Raw genomic sequence first — 15,004 nt, forward strand, 5'->3', positions numbered from 1 at the left:
TTTGGTATAATCCCCATGGTCCTTACGGAGTCCCCAGCATCCTCTAGGACGTAAGAGAAAATAAGATTTTAAACCTACCGGTAAATCTTTTTCTCCTAGTCCGTAGAGGATGCTGGGTGCCCGTCCCAGTGCGGACTATTTTCTGCAAGGCTTGTATATAGTTGTTGCTTACATAAGGGTTATGTTACAGTTTAGATCAGTCTTTGGCTGATGCTGTTTTTGTTTCATACTGTTAACTGGTTCGTTTGTTCCATGTTGTACAGTATGGATGGTGTGGGCTGGTATGAATCTCGCCCTTAGATTAACAAAAATCCTTTCCTCGTACTGTCCGTCTCCTCTGGGCACAGTTCTTTAACTGAGGTCTGGAGGAGGGGCATAGAGGGAGGAGCCAGTGCACACCCATCTAAAGTCTTTAGAGCGCCCATGTCTCCTGCGGAGCCCGTCTATACCCATGGTCCTTACGGAGTCCCCAGCATCCTTTACGGACTAGGAGAAAAAGATTTACCGGTAAGTTTAAAATCTTATTTTCAAAAAGACGACAACCCCAAACGCACCTCCAGGCTATGTAAGGGCTACTAGACCAAGAAGGAAAGTGATGGAGTGCTGCGTCAGATGACCTGGCTTCCACAATCACCCGACCTAAACCCAATTGAGATGGTTTGGGATGACTTGGACTGCAGAGTGAAGGCAAAGCAGCCAACAAGTGCTCAGCACCTCCGGGAACTCCTTCAAGACTGTTGGAAAACCATTCCAGGAGACTACCTCATGAAGCTGATTGAGAGAACTCCAAGAGTGTGCAAAGCTGTCATCAAAGCAAAAGAGGGCTACTTTGAGGAATCTAAAATATAAAACCGATTTTGATTTGTTTTAACACTTTTTTTTTGGTTTACTACATAATTCCATGTGTTCTTTCATAGTTTTGATGTCTTCAGTATTAATCTACAATGTAGAAAATAATTAAAATAAATAACTATTGAATGAGAAAGTGTGTCCAAACTTTTGACTGGTACTGTACATCTCATGTTTGTGCTGAATTCCGTGTATCTGTTTGCATTTAGATTTCCCTGACTCAAAACCAGCAATTGAGGATTTAAAGTTCTGTTTGGAGCGCACAAACCAGCGGCAACAGCTGCTCTCCTGCCTGAAAACCGCTCTGGAGACCAGGCTGCTGCACCCCGGTGAGATCTGCGTTACTGCCAAATCCTGACGTTCTATTTTGCCTCTGTAATAAGAAAAACAAACAGAAATTTAAACCCAGTATATAGGATGGCCAATAATGTTCACTACTATGTATGTTCCTGTTTCTGGACCTTATCAGGACTAAACGTCTTTACAACGGATGGAATAAGGGCAGAACATCTGTTGGTCCCGTGCGTAGGAGACTAGAGTGCACAGGGAAAGAAGGGGGTGGGCTACTTATGATGGAGAATAATTCAGGAGGATACATTGGGGAAGAGATGGTGACAGATGTTTGGAGGAGGGTGAGGGAGCTGTGTAGGCAAAGAACCTGGAGAATTGAATAGAGATGAGTGTTTGGAGGTAGGTGAGTGAGCCCAGGCAGTGCAGGGGTATAGAGAGAGTGCTGGAAGACTATGATGGAGATGGGACAGTTTGGAGGAAGGTGAGGAGCATTTGGCAGGACAAGGGTGTAGGAAAAAAGCTGGGAATTGCATAAGATATCTATCTAGAGTTATTTTTTTTCTGCATAGATGTCCCACTACCCTATGTCTTAGTAATTGGACCCATTCTACATATGATCGAAGTGCCCTTAGTAAGGGAGACTATGGCTCTGTAATCCCGGCAGAACCTTTGTAGTTTGCAGCTCTTGCTGACCCTATGCTTGGTGAAGCTGGAGGATTACAATTTTGGTAAATAAATGGACTGAACTATTTGCAGAAAAGTAGCCGCGGGCAGAACACTTCTAAATAAGAATAGAGTTAGGATATTTGTTCTAGTGTGTGTGGGTATGGTAACTGTAACCTTCTTGTACAGGAGTAAATACATCAGACATCATCACCTTGTACATCTCGGCCATTAAGGCTCTGAGAGAGCTGGATCCATCGATGGTGATACTGGAGGTGGCCTGTGAGCCTATCAGGAAGTACCTGAGGTAACACATCTGTGCTGTACGTAGACATTCACCACGCAGTAGTAAGGGAGTATCTCCTTCCCATATGTTGTGCCTAAGGCAGCTAGGTTCTCCGCTCTGCTTGGCGGTTTCCCATGTCCCGGCAGAGCATTGAGGACCTTCACCTATTCAGTAGTGTGAACTTCTGTAATTCCAACACACACGCCACCCGTGCCCATAGCCATATTATCCTGTTCTCCTTGTGCCACCATACTATGCATGTGTTGATATTGCAATGTCAGGACTCGGGAGGACACCGTGCGGCAAATTGTGGCTGGTCTGACCGGAGATGCTGAGGGTGATTTGGCCAACGAGCTCTCGAAGGCGGACCCTGTGGTTCTAGAGAATGGTCAGGAGAGTGACGATGATGTGTCTGAGCCAGAGGACTGGACGCCGGACCCGGTGGATGCTGACCCTGGTATGTTGTCTGTGCAGGCCGGCGCTGGATAGAGGGCTTCAGATTGCCACTACAATCACTTTATTTTTATTGCAGCTGTTCATAAACTTTTTGTCTTCGCCTGACCTTACCCTGTAGTTGCCAGCTGCTCACCCAACCTTCAGCTGGTTGGATTTGTTGCAGATTACCAATACATACATATACATATGGCCAAATCTGTAAGATGGACATTTTGGAGCGAAGACCAAATGTCTGGTTCGAACAGATACAGGAGTGGTCAAAAATATACGTGGGAAGATGCTGCACCGTACCTGCCGCCTGTCCTGTTAGTCTGATGGCATGATTGGCCCTTTGCATCCCAGCGAGTTTGGGCACATTTAGTTGAAAGATTTTAAAGACTATATTTTACAAAATGTCCTTAAAAATTGTAGATTTATTATAAACAAAGAGATTTATAAATGAAATCCATATTCATTAGAGTAACACCGTTCATCCATTTGTATTGGAAACCATCTTTGGGTCCACATTTACACTCTGTGGCGCATGTTCCCCCGTGGCTCCCATATAGGGAGTGTGCGAAAGTCCAGAACACACCTGTTTCCTACTTTGTAGATAGCGGTAATAACCATGTATACAACGTAATTTTATCAGGTCAGTGGTAGTGAGTTTTCCTTTTAACGTCTGTTCCCCCATTTCCAGGTAAAAGTGGTTCCAAGCGTCGGTCCTCCGACATCATCAGCCTCCTGGTCAGCATTTACGGCAGCAAAGAGCTCTTTATCAATGAGTACCGGACCCTCCTCGCCGATAGGCTCCTCCATCAGTGCAGCTACAGTTCAGAGAGGTAGTGGACCGTATTTATTTAGCACCTTGTACTAGTCCTGCTGTGCTTGGCCTGTGTAGGACTACTGTGATCTTATGTGTGATGTCTGTGACCACACAGTAGAAGTAGCTGCTTTCCCACAGGTGTAAAATGAGATAGAGGCCTGCACCAAGTAAGAGTTCAGGTCACATAACACGGGAGTCTTAAGGCTTCAGTAATGTATTTTGTCTGATAGCCTATAGCACAGGGAAAAGTGTCCGCTAGGTGCAGTGTGTATAGCGATCATGATCCTCCATTTTGTTGTGGTCTGCTTCACCTCTTCCAGTCCTGCCCACAGCTATAACACCATTATTATCCCAGCTGTGCGGTTTGTCATTTTTATTACGCCGTATTTACTTTGGGATTGCCCCCCCCCCCCCCCCCCCCCCACCCTTCCCCGTTGCTACCTAATAGAACAGCTTTGCTAATCAGTACTGAATGTTTTGCACAGCCGCTAAATGTTATATAATATAATATAATATAATATGAGACTTCTCGCTTCCTAGAGAGATCCGTAACGTGGAGCTGCTGAAGCTGCGGTTCGGAGAGGCTCAGATGCATTACTGCGAGGTCATGCTGAAGGTATAAGTGACGTTGTCTGTGTTCAGGATAATTAGTGAGACGGTTATCAAGTGTGGTTGGAGTAGTGCGTATGCAGCACGATTATCGGTACTTTGCACATGTGCAAGACAGGTTCTGAGACGACAGTGTGGCATCAGACGGTCAGTGATTGACAGTCTGACGTTTGGGGGAGGGGGTGGTGTCCTCCCTCTGTTTCTCCAAACAGAGGGGTGTCGCTGCAGGGGAGGGAAGATGCCGGGATCTCCATTAGAAGGTGGAGATTACCTGGCCTCTAGGTAGCAGCGGCCGGCTTGTGTGACCCCATGGGTCGTCACACAGCTGGCCAATGGTGTCGGAGATAATTAGATAGCGCATCCTAGGATGCGGTTCAATCATTATTGCAGGAGGAGGTGTGACGCCACCTACTGCATCACCATATTAGAGCAATCGCTGCTACTTCCATGTAAGCAGCAGTATTGGCTACACCGGAAGTTTTTAGAGCTGTGTGTTGCTGGGCTATCACACACACGTACATGAAATACAGCAGGTTATAAAGCCAAATGTATTTCTCTAACGTCCTAGTGGATGCTGGGGACTCCGAAAGGACCATGGGGAATAGCGGCTCCGCAGGAGACTGGGCACAAAGTAAAAGCTTTAGGACTAGCTGGTGTGCACTGGCTCCTCCCCCTATGACCCTCCTCCAAGCCTCAGTTAAGATTTTGTGCCCGAACGAGAAGGGTGCAATCTAGGTGGCTCTCCTGAGCTGCTTAGAGTAAAAGTTTAAATAGGTTTTTTTATTTTCAGTGAGACCTGCTGGCAACAGGCTCACTGCATCGAGGGACTAAGGGGAGAAGAAGCGAACTCACCTGCGTGCAGAGTGGATTGGGCTTCTTAGGCTACTGGACATTAGCTCCAGAGGGACGATCACAGGCCCAGCCATGGATGGGTCCCGGAGCCGCGCCGCCGGCCCCCTTACAGATGCTGAAGCAAGAAGAGGTCCATAAATCGGCGGCAGAAGACTTTCCTGTCTTCATAAGGTAGCGCACAGCACTGCAGCTGTGCGCCATTGCTCTCAGCACACTTCACACTTCGGTCACTGAGGGTGCAGGGCGCTGGGGGGGGGGGGGGCGCCCTGGAAAGCAATGAATTTACCTTATTTGGCAAAAAATACATCACATATAGCTCCTGGGCTATATGGATGTATTTAACCCCTGCCAGTTTTCCAGAAAAAAGCGGGAGAAGAGCCCGCCGTGAAGGGGGCGGGGCCTATCTCCTCAGCACACAGCGCCATTTTTCCCACACAGCTCCGCTGGTAGGAAGGCTCCCAGAATCTCCCCTGCATCCTGCACTACAGAAACAGGGTAAAAAAGAGAGGGGGGCACTTATTTGGCAAAATAACAGATATAAGCAGCTATAAGGGATAGACACTTATTGTAAGGTTGTCCCTATACATATATAGCGCTCTGGTGTGTGCTGGCAAACTCTCCCTCTGTCTCCCCAAGGGGCTAAGTGGGTCCTGTCCTCTATCAGAGCATTCCCTGTGTGTGTGCTGGGTGTCGGTACGTGTGTGTCGACATGTATGAGGAGGAAAATGATGTGGAGGCGGAGCAATTGCCTATAATGGTGATGTCACCCCCTAGGGAGTCGACACCTGAATGGATGGCCGTAATTAAGGAATTACGTGACAGTGTCGGCACGTTACAGAAAACTGTTGACGACATGAGACAGCCGGCAGCTCAGTTAGTGCCTGTCCAGGCGTCTCAAACACCGTCAGGGGCTATTAAACGCCCGTTACCTCAGTGGGTCGACACGGACCCAGACACAGACACTGACTCCAGTGTCGACGGTGAAGAAACAAACGTATTTTCCAGTAGGGCCACACGTTACATGATCACGGCAATGAAGGAGGTTTTGCACATCTCTGATACTGCAAGTACTGCAAAAAGGGGTATTATGTGGGGTGTGAAAAAACTACCCGTAGTTTTTCCTGAATCAGATGAATTGAATGAAGTGTGTGATGAAGCGTGGGTTACCCCTGACAAAATGCTAATTTCTAAAAAATTATTGGCACTATATCCCTTCCCACCAGAGGTTAGGGCTCGTTGGGAAACACCCCCTAGGGTAGATAAGGCGCTCACACGCTTATCAAAACAAGTGGCGTTACCGTCTCCAGAAACGGCCGCCCTTAAGGAGCCACCAGATAGGAGGCTGGAAAATATCCTTAAAAGTATATACACACATACTGGTGTTATACTGCGACCAGCAATCGCCTCAGCCTGGATGTGCAGTGCTGGGGTGGCTTGGTCGGATTCCCTGACTGAAAATATTGATACCCTGGACAGGGACAATATATTATTGACTATAGAGCATTTAAAGGATGCATTCCTATATATGCGAGATGCACAGAGAGACATTTGCACTCTGGCATCAAGAGTAAGTGCGATGTCCATTTCTGCCAGAAGAGGATTATGGACGCGACAGTGGTCAGGGGATGCGGATTCCAAACGGCATATGGAGGTATTGCCGTATAAAGGGGGGGAGTTATTTGGGGGCGGTCTATCGGACCTGGTGGCCACGGCAACGGCTGGGAAATCCACCTTTTTACCCCAAGTCACTTCGCTGCAGAAAAAGATACCGTCTTTTCAGGCTCAGTCCTTTCGTCCCCATAAGGGCAAGCGGGCAAAAGGCCACTCATATCTGCCCCGGGGCAGAGGAAGGGGAAAAAGACTGCAACAGACAGCTTCTTCCCACGAACAGAAGCCCTCCCCCGCTTCTGCCAAGTCCTCAGCATGACGCTGGGGCCTTACAAGCGGACTCAGGCACGGTGGGGGCCCGTCTCAAGATTTTCAGCGCGCAGTGGGCTCACTCGCAAGTGGACCCCTGGATCCTGCAGGTAGTATCTCAGGGGTACAAATTGGAATTCGAGATGTCTCCCCCTCGCCGGTTCCTGAAGTCTGCTTTACCAACGTCTACCCCCGACAGGGAGGCGGTATTGGAAGCCATTCACAAGCTGTATTCCCAGCAAGTGATAATCAAGGTACCCCTCCTACAACAGGGAAAGGGGTATTATTCCACGCTGTTTGTGGTACCGAAGCCGGACGGCTCGGTGAGACCCATTTTAAATCTGAAAGCCTTGAACACTTACATAAAAAGGTTCAAGTTCAAGATGGAGTCACTCAGAGCAGTGATAGCGAACCTAGAAGAAGGGGACTACATGGTGTCTCTGGACATCAAGGATGCTTACCTCCATGTCCCAATTTGCCCTTCTCACCAAGGGTACCTCAGGTTTGTGGTACAAAACTGTCACTATCCGTTTCAGACGCTGCTTTACCAAGGTAATGGCCGAAATGATGATTCTTCTTCAAAGAAAAGGCGTCTTAATTATCCCTTACTTGGACGATCTCCTGATAAGGGCACGGTCCAGAGAACAGTTAGAGGTCGGAGTAGCACTATCTCAAATAGTACTACGACAGCATGGATGGATTCTAAATATTCCAAAATCGCAGCTGATTCCGACGACACGTCTGCTGTTCCTAGGGATGATTCTGGACACAGTACAGAAAAAGGTGTTTCTCCCGGAAGAGAAAGCCAGGGAGTTATCCGACCTAGTCAGGAAACTCCTAAGACCAGGCCAGGTGTCAGTGCATCAGTGCACAAGGGTCCTGGGAAAGATGGTGGCTTCTTACGAAGCGATTCCATTCGGCAGATTCCACGCAAGAACTTTTCAGTTGGATCTGCTAGACAAATGGTCCGGATCGCATCTTCAAATGCATCAGCGGATAACCCTGTCTCCAAGGACAAGGGTGTCTCTCCTGTGGTGGTTACAGAGTGCTCATCTCCTAGGAGGCCGCAGATTCGGCATTCAGGATTGGGTCCTGGTGACCACGGATGCCAGCCTGAGAGGCTGGGGAGCAGTCACACAGGGAAGAAATTTCCAGGGCTTGTGGTCAAGCATGGAAACGTCACTTCACATAAATATCCTGGAACTAAGGGCCATTTACAATGCCCTAAGTCAGGCAAGGCCTCTGCTTCAGGGTCAGCCAGTATTGATCCAGTCGGACAACATCACGGCAGTCGCCCACGTAAACAGACAGGGCGGCACAAGAAGCAGGAGGGCAATGACGGAAGTGGCAAGGGTTCTTCGCTGGGCGGAAAATCATGTGATAGCACTGTCAGCAGTGTTCATTCCGGGAGTGGACAACTGGGAAGCAGACTTCCTCAGCAGACACGATCTTCACCCGGGGGAGTGGGGACTTCACCCGGAAGTCTTCCACATGATTGTAAACCGTTGGGAAAAACCAAAGGTGGACATGATGGCGTCTCGCCTCAACAAAAAACTGGACAGATATTGCTCCAGGTCAAGGGACCCTCAGGCAATAGCTGTGGACGCTCTGGTAACACCGTGGGTGTACCGGTCAGTGTATGTGTTCCCTCCTCTTCCTCTCATACCAAAAGTACTGAGAATCATAAGAAGGAGAGGAGTAAAGACTATACTCGTGGCTCCGGATTGGCCAAGAAGGACTTGGTACCCGGAAATTCAAGAGATGCTCACGGAAGACCCGTGGCCTCTACCTCTAAGACAGGACCTGCTCCAGCAGGGACCATGTCTGTTCCAAGACTTACCGCGGCTGCGTTTGACGGCATGGCGGTTGAACGCCGGATCCTGAAGGAAAAAGGCATTCCGGATGAAGTCATCCCTACCCTGATCAAAGCCAGGAAGGATGTAACCGTACAACATTATCACCGTATTTGGCGTAAATATGTTGCGTGGTGCGAGGCCAGGAAGGCCCCTACGGAGGAATTTCAACTGGGTCGATTCCTGCATTTCCTGCAAACAGGACTGTCTATGGGCCTCAAATTAGGGTCCATTAAGGTTCAAATTTCGGCCCTGTCGATATTCTTCCAAAAAGAACTAGCTTCTGTTCCTGAAGTTTAGACGTTTGTCAAGGGAGTACTGCATATACAGCCTCCTTTTGTGCCTCCAGTGGCACCTTGGGATCTCAATGTAGTGTTGGGATTCCTAAAATCACATTGGTTTGAACCACTCACCACTGTGGACTTGAAATATCTCACATGGAAAGTGGTAATGCTGTTAGCCCTGGCTTCAGCCAGGCGTGTATCAGAATTGGCGGCTTTATCCTATAAAAGCCCTTACCTAATTTTTCATACGGACAGGGCAGAATTGAGGACTCCTCCCTTAATTTCTCCCTAAGGTGGTTTCAGCATTTCACTTAAACCAACCTATTGTGGTGCCTGCGGCTACTAGGGACTTGGAGGATTCCAAGTTGCTGGACGTAGTCAGGGCCCTGAAAATATATGTTTCCAGGACGGCTGGAGTCAGAAAATCTGACTCGCTGTTTATCCTGTATGCACCCAACAAGCTGGGTGCTCCTGCTTCTAAGCAGACGATTGCTCGTTGGATTTGTAGTACAATTCAGCTTGCACATTCTGTGGCAGGCCTGCCACAGCCAAAATCTGTAAAAGCCCATTCCACACGGAAAGTGGGCTCATCTTGGGCGGCTGCCCGAGGGGTCTCGGCTTTACAACTTTGCCGAGCAGCTACTTGGTCAGGGGCAAACAGGTTTGCTAAATTCTACAAATTTGATACCCTGGCTGAGGAGGACCTGGAGTTCTCTCATTCGGTGCTGCAGAGTCATCCACACTCTCCCGCCCGTTTGGGAGCTTTGGTATAATCCCCATGGTCCTTTCGGAGTCCCCAGCATCCACTAGGACGTTAGAGAAAATAAGAATTTACTTACCGATAATTCTATTTCTCATAGTCCGTAGTGGATGCTGGGCGCCCATCCCAAGTGCGGATTGTCTGCATTACTTGTACATAGTTATTGTTACAAAAATCGGGTTATTGTTGTTGTTGTGAGCCATCTTTTCAGAGGCTCCTTCTGTTATCATGCTGTTAACTGGGTTCAGATCACAAGTTGTATGGTGTGATTGGTGTGGCTGGTATGAGTCTTACCCGGGATTCAAAATCCTTCCTTATTGTGTACGCTCGTCCGGGCACAGTATCCTAACTGAGGCTTGGAGGAGGGTCATAGGGGGAGGAGGCAGTGCACACCAGCTAGTCCTAAAGCTTTTACTTTGTGCCCAGTCTCCTGCGGAGCCGCTATTCCCCATGGTCCTTTCGGAGTCCCCAGCATCCACTACGGACAATGAGAAATAGAATTATCGGTAAGTAAATTCTTATTTTCTTTAGAGAATACATTTTAGAAGTGGGACCAACTCTTCACAGAATTTAGATACGACGTCTTCCTTCTGCTTCTACCATACACTGCTTGTATCTAACTGCTTAAGAAATTATCATTACAAACCTAAGCAAAAGGATGAAACTGTATAGCTGGTTTATGTCAGTATAGATCTGGCAGTCATGTATGTACATATATAATGGTAGATGCTCAATCAGCTTAATGATATTCAGGTGCTCGAAAGGGAGGGGTATTTCTAAGCAAGAAATAAAGGGAGACATTGTTTCCCCCAGCACCCTGAATGATAACAGTAACCAGATATAAATTCCACATAATTTTAGATTTCAGAGATCTTCGTTACACATATTTGCGCAAATGTGTGACTAAGCCCCAAAGCCGCATCAAGGCGTCTCTGTATATTTGGGGTCCCTAGCGCTATATCTAGGTGTAGGGTGTGGCACCCCAAAACACCAGCATAAGCCAGAAAGCCCAGGGTAGCATACCAGTGAAAAAACTATAATGTTAATAAATTAGTATTTAGGAAGCCAAAGCTATAGAGAGGGTGATACAAAAATTTAATGTAATTAAAATAGAGAAATGAATAAGTGAAAAGTGTTAATAGAGTCATGTATGAACAGATGGCTGGCTTATGGAGTTAAAAAAATATATAAAAAATAGAAAAATATATAGGAGTTACAATTGTGAATGTTTGCCAAATGCTGAACTGAAGTCCTGCAAATGACTCCTCTTTACGCTCCTTATTCCATCTGTAATCTGGGCATTTTAATCCTTGTCTGTAGCAGTGAGGCTCTTGGTTCAGCTAGTAAGGTCTTATCGACCCGCCGCACTCTTCATATCGTAGATTGTCGGCTGATTCACCACAATGTTTGTGTGACAGGACATGGCGGACTCTCGAAGGATCAACTCCAACATCCGCGACGAGGAGGAGAAACTCCCGGAGGAGGAGCGGCCTCCGTTTAATCTGGTGGCGGTGATCCTCTCCAGCGAGTTTTGGCCGGCACTAAAGGAGGAGAAACTGGAGCTGCCCGATCAGATAAAAGAGACAATGGAGATGTATACCGCAAAGTACGAGAAGCTGAAGGTAGGAACATTGGGCCTGGACAGCAAAGTGTGGCCTGGGTCAGGGGGTCTAGTGCTGAAGGCCATGCACAGGGCAGTAAGTGGGACTCGTAGCCTCCATATAATGTGCGGGTAGATGGTCTGTTTATGAGAGATGGGGGGGCTTGTGGAGCAGGGCTTGTGACTTCCCTACATCTGTTACCTTGCTTTAGCCTGAATGTCACAGTTGCACTTCATGTCTACAGAAACCGTTTACCTGAAGGCTAGATAGAACTCCTCATATGCTGTAGTGGGAAACAGTGACCCCTACAGGCTGTAAAACGTTTAGCAGGAAAACCTCTGAATGAATCTACTAGTACATTGCATTATGTGGACATGTTCACCGTACCTCGCCCTTATGAGTCGTCTGCATGTTTCCTCAGGCGATGCGGACTCTCAGCTGGAAGCACCACCTGGGGCTAGTGAGCTTGGACCTGGAGCTGGCTGACCGCACGCTGTCCTTCTCTGTCTCGCCTGTACACGCCGCAATCATTTTAAACTTCCAGACCAAGAGTAAGCACATCGGGGTCCTGGAAAGGATTATTACTAGTGCGGTCTTCATCCACACACTGCTTAGCCTACTGTTAGCCATGTTGCCCCAGTGGCTTCTGGGAAATTATGCTTTCTGCATTTACCAAGTGTGTCACCGATGTCTGTAGCTGCATATGGGTACACAGGGGCTGCCTCCACTATGTGTAAATGACAGGTGCATAGTACAAACCTAGCTGGCTGCCAGGTGTAATGATGGGATTGTGTGTATTATGATGCGAGGCCCAGTAGCACCAGCAGTGTTCGGGGCAATATAGTTTGTCACAGAGGCCAGCAGTAACCGCCGGCTGACTTCTCTGCGTGTATGAGTGATGTAAGGCCCGGCACTGCTTGGTGCAGTATGATTGGTCAGAGACCAGCGGTAACTACTGGGTCATTCCTCTGTGTAGGTACCTGGACCTTAGAAGAGCTGAGTGAAGTGTTGAAGGTGCCAGTCGCCTCCCTCCGGAGGAAGATGACCCTCTGGATACAGCAGGGTGTCCTCCGCGAGGACCCTCTCGGGACCTTCACCGTGATTGAGGAGGAGCAGAAAGACCAGGCTGAGAAAGTGGTGTTAATAGACAGTGACGAAGAAGGAGATTCAGTGATGGCCTCACAGGCTGACCAGAAGGAAGAGGAGCTGCAGGTGAGAACCAGTTGCTTCACCTATTAATGTTGTGGAATTGTAAGTCCAGCATGACCTGGCATGGTTTGCTGGGACTTGTGGTTCCACAGTGTATATACAGAGCCATAGGTTGCCTACCTCTGATTTGGGGGCAGAGAGTATACCATCCATGGTCTTCTGTGGGGTTGCCTTGGTTATGTGAACATGCATCATATGTACACACTAATTGTCTCTCTCCCTCTCTCCTCAGCTCTTCTGGACCTACATCCAGGCCATGCTGACTAACCTGGAGAGCCTGCCCCTGGAGCGCATTCACAGCATGCTGAAGATGTTCGTGATGACCGGCCCCGTGGTGACGGAAATCGACATTCAGGAACTCCAGGGCTACCTCCAGAAGAAAGTCAGTGACCAGCAGCTGGTGTACTCTGGAGGGGTCTACAGACTGCCTAAGAACTCTAGCTAGCGATAAAGACTGATCTTACCCCATGGAGATACCAGCGTCTTTTCCCTGGCCAGATCTGTGTCTGCGGGATACATACTGATATCTGATGGCATTCAGATGGTGCTGCTCCCTTGTCACTGAGTGGTATACGCAGCGTGACCATCGGTTCGGGGTCTCCTGCGATTTGCCTCCTGAGTTCAGCCGATGGTTAGAGGATTTGTGATGCAGACCCTGCGCAGGGTTTCTCTGACCGGACACAACATGCAGCATCATGGGGGAGGGGAGGCAATCTTATAACCTGTGCAAACTCGCACTGATCTAAGGTCACTTTTTTTATTTTATTTTTATTAATATTAATCTGTGACGACACGAGCTGGAGGCTTAGTCCTAAGGAGTTGCTGAAAGCAGTGAGGTGTAAAATATGGAGACTTTGGTATCTGTTAGCTTTCATTACTATGGGTGTAATGGAAAAGAAATGCTCCTGTTAATGTGATGAATGTACTGCGTTTCCACTGTATATCTACGTGCCTGTAGGAATTAGAGTTCTGCAGTAAAGCACCCGGGGTTCTGGATGTACAGATCTTACTTGGGGTTACATTGTTGCACATAGAGGAGAGCGTTACATTGTTGCACATAGAGGAGAGCGCAATGGTCAGTGGCCTTGAGTCAAAGGAGAACATTTGTCGCTGCCACTGCGTGAACGTATGCATAAGCAACAGCAGGAGTCTTGTGTAAATGCCGGCTGCGCTGATCTCCTGCATCTGTGGACGCAGCGTCGGGTCAACATTGCCGCCATCTGCGTAACCCACATTGGAAGAAGGCCAGCACAATTCGTAGTACTTTATAGCACCAGTAATATAAAGTGCAAAACCTGTTGTGCCCTGCACGGACTATTAGGATCTAGGTCAGTGGTTCCCAAACTCTGTCCCGACAGTTCCTGTTTTCTAGGTCACCTTGCAGGAGCACAGGTGTAGTCATTACTGACGCATGTGATAAGAGATCCTCAGGTGAAGCTAATTATTTCCCTTGTGATTCTTTGAGGAAACATGCACTTGACGACCGAGTTTTGGCTCCAATGATCGAGGTGGAGTCTTCTGTGACTCAATGACCCCCACTCTTATCTGTAAACGTTACAGAACCATTGAAATATAAATGCTGTTGTGTCGTTTGTGTCAGTTTATTTTGTGTATTAAGTATAGTGACTTTTGACAGGGACATTTATTGCCAAATAAAGTATGTGACCACAGTAACTCATTAATCTACTCCTAAGTGATGCTGCCTAATTAAAACCATTGCCATTACTACTGGTCTTTTAAATAAGACTGGGGGCCTAATTCAGACCTGATAGCATCAGCTAATTTGTTAGCTAATAGGCAAAACCATGCGCACTGCAGGGAGGAGGGCAGATGTAACATGTGCAGAGAGAGTTAGATTTGGGTGGGGTGTGTTAAAACTGGAATCTTATCTGCAGTATAAAAATAAAGCAGCCAGTATTTACCCTGCACAGAAACAATATAACCCATTAAAATCGAACTCTTTCTGCACATGTTACATCTGCCCCTCCCCTGCAGTGCACATGGTTTTGCCCATCAGCTAACAAATTTCTCTGCTGCAATCAGGTCTGAATTAGACCCTGAGAACGCTGCTGCAATCAAGAAATCACGCGGTCGGTGCCGTCTGATAACTTGTGAATAACTCCCCTTTATGTAACTCCCTCCTGGAATCTCTGCGCTGTAGTCTCCTCTACCCCAATGCCGTACAATAGATATTGGTGCTAGTGAGTTGCAGTTATTGTGGGGCAGGTGTGAGTTCTCAGAGGACACCTCTAGGACTTCGCTGTGATGAGATGTGCCAGTGAGAGCTGGAGGTTCCAGAACCCTGTGTGAGACACTGGTTGGTGACACCCCTGAGAGTTACAGTGAGCGTGTGGAGGTGCTGTCAGTTGGACTTTGCAAAGGCCAAAGTGTAGGAGCTACCAAGGGGGAGCAGCGGACAGTGCAGTGTGCATTGTATTGCCAATGAGGGTCATTCCGATTTGATCGCTAGCTGAAAATGTTCGCTGCGCAGCGACAATGCAAAAAAAAAAGGCACTTTTGCACATACGTATGCGCGACGTACTTTCACACAAGGTCTAGCGAAGCTTTT

General features: G+C 47.9%; 1 protein-coding gene across 1 annotated transcript in view; it reads left to right on the top strand.

The window, feature by feature from the left end:
* The window catches only part of ANAPC2 (anaphase promoting complex subunit 2), a 58,868-nt gene extending 44,759 nt beyond the window's left edge, over positions 1–14,109 (top strand). Inside the window, exons 5-13 of the mRNA XM_063936164.1 lie at positions 1,059–1,178; positions 1,993–2,110; positions 2,371–2,546; positions 3,225–3,366; positions 3,891–3,966; positions 11,044–11,247; positions 11,648–11,777; positions 12,203–12,438; positions 12,668–14,109. Coding sequence (XP_063792234.1) covers positions 1,059–1,178; positions 1,993–2,110; positions 2,371–2,546; positions 3,225–3,366; positions 3,891–3,966; positions 11,044–11,247; positions 11,648–11,777; positions 12,203–12,438; positions 12,668–12,880 — 1,415 coding nt within the window. The 3' untranslated portion in view covers positions 12,881–14,109. The remainder of the gene's footprint in view (positions 1–1,058; positions 1,179–1,992; positions 2,111–2,370; positions 2,547–3,224; positions 3,367–3,890; positions 3,967–11,043; positions 11,248–11,647; positions 11,778–12,202; positions 12,439–12,667) is intronic.
* Positions 14,110–15,004: the final 895 nt, after the last annotated feature.

This window comes from Pseudophryne corroboree, chromosome 8, assembly GCF_028390025.1.
Source record: "Pseudophryne corroboree isolate aPseCor3 chromosome 8, aPseCor3.hap2, whole genome shotgun sequence".
NCBI lineage: Eukaryota > Metazoa > Chordata > Amphibia > Anura > Myobatrachidae > Pseudophryne > Pseudophryne corroboree.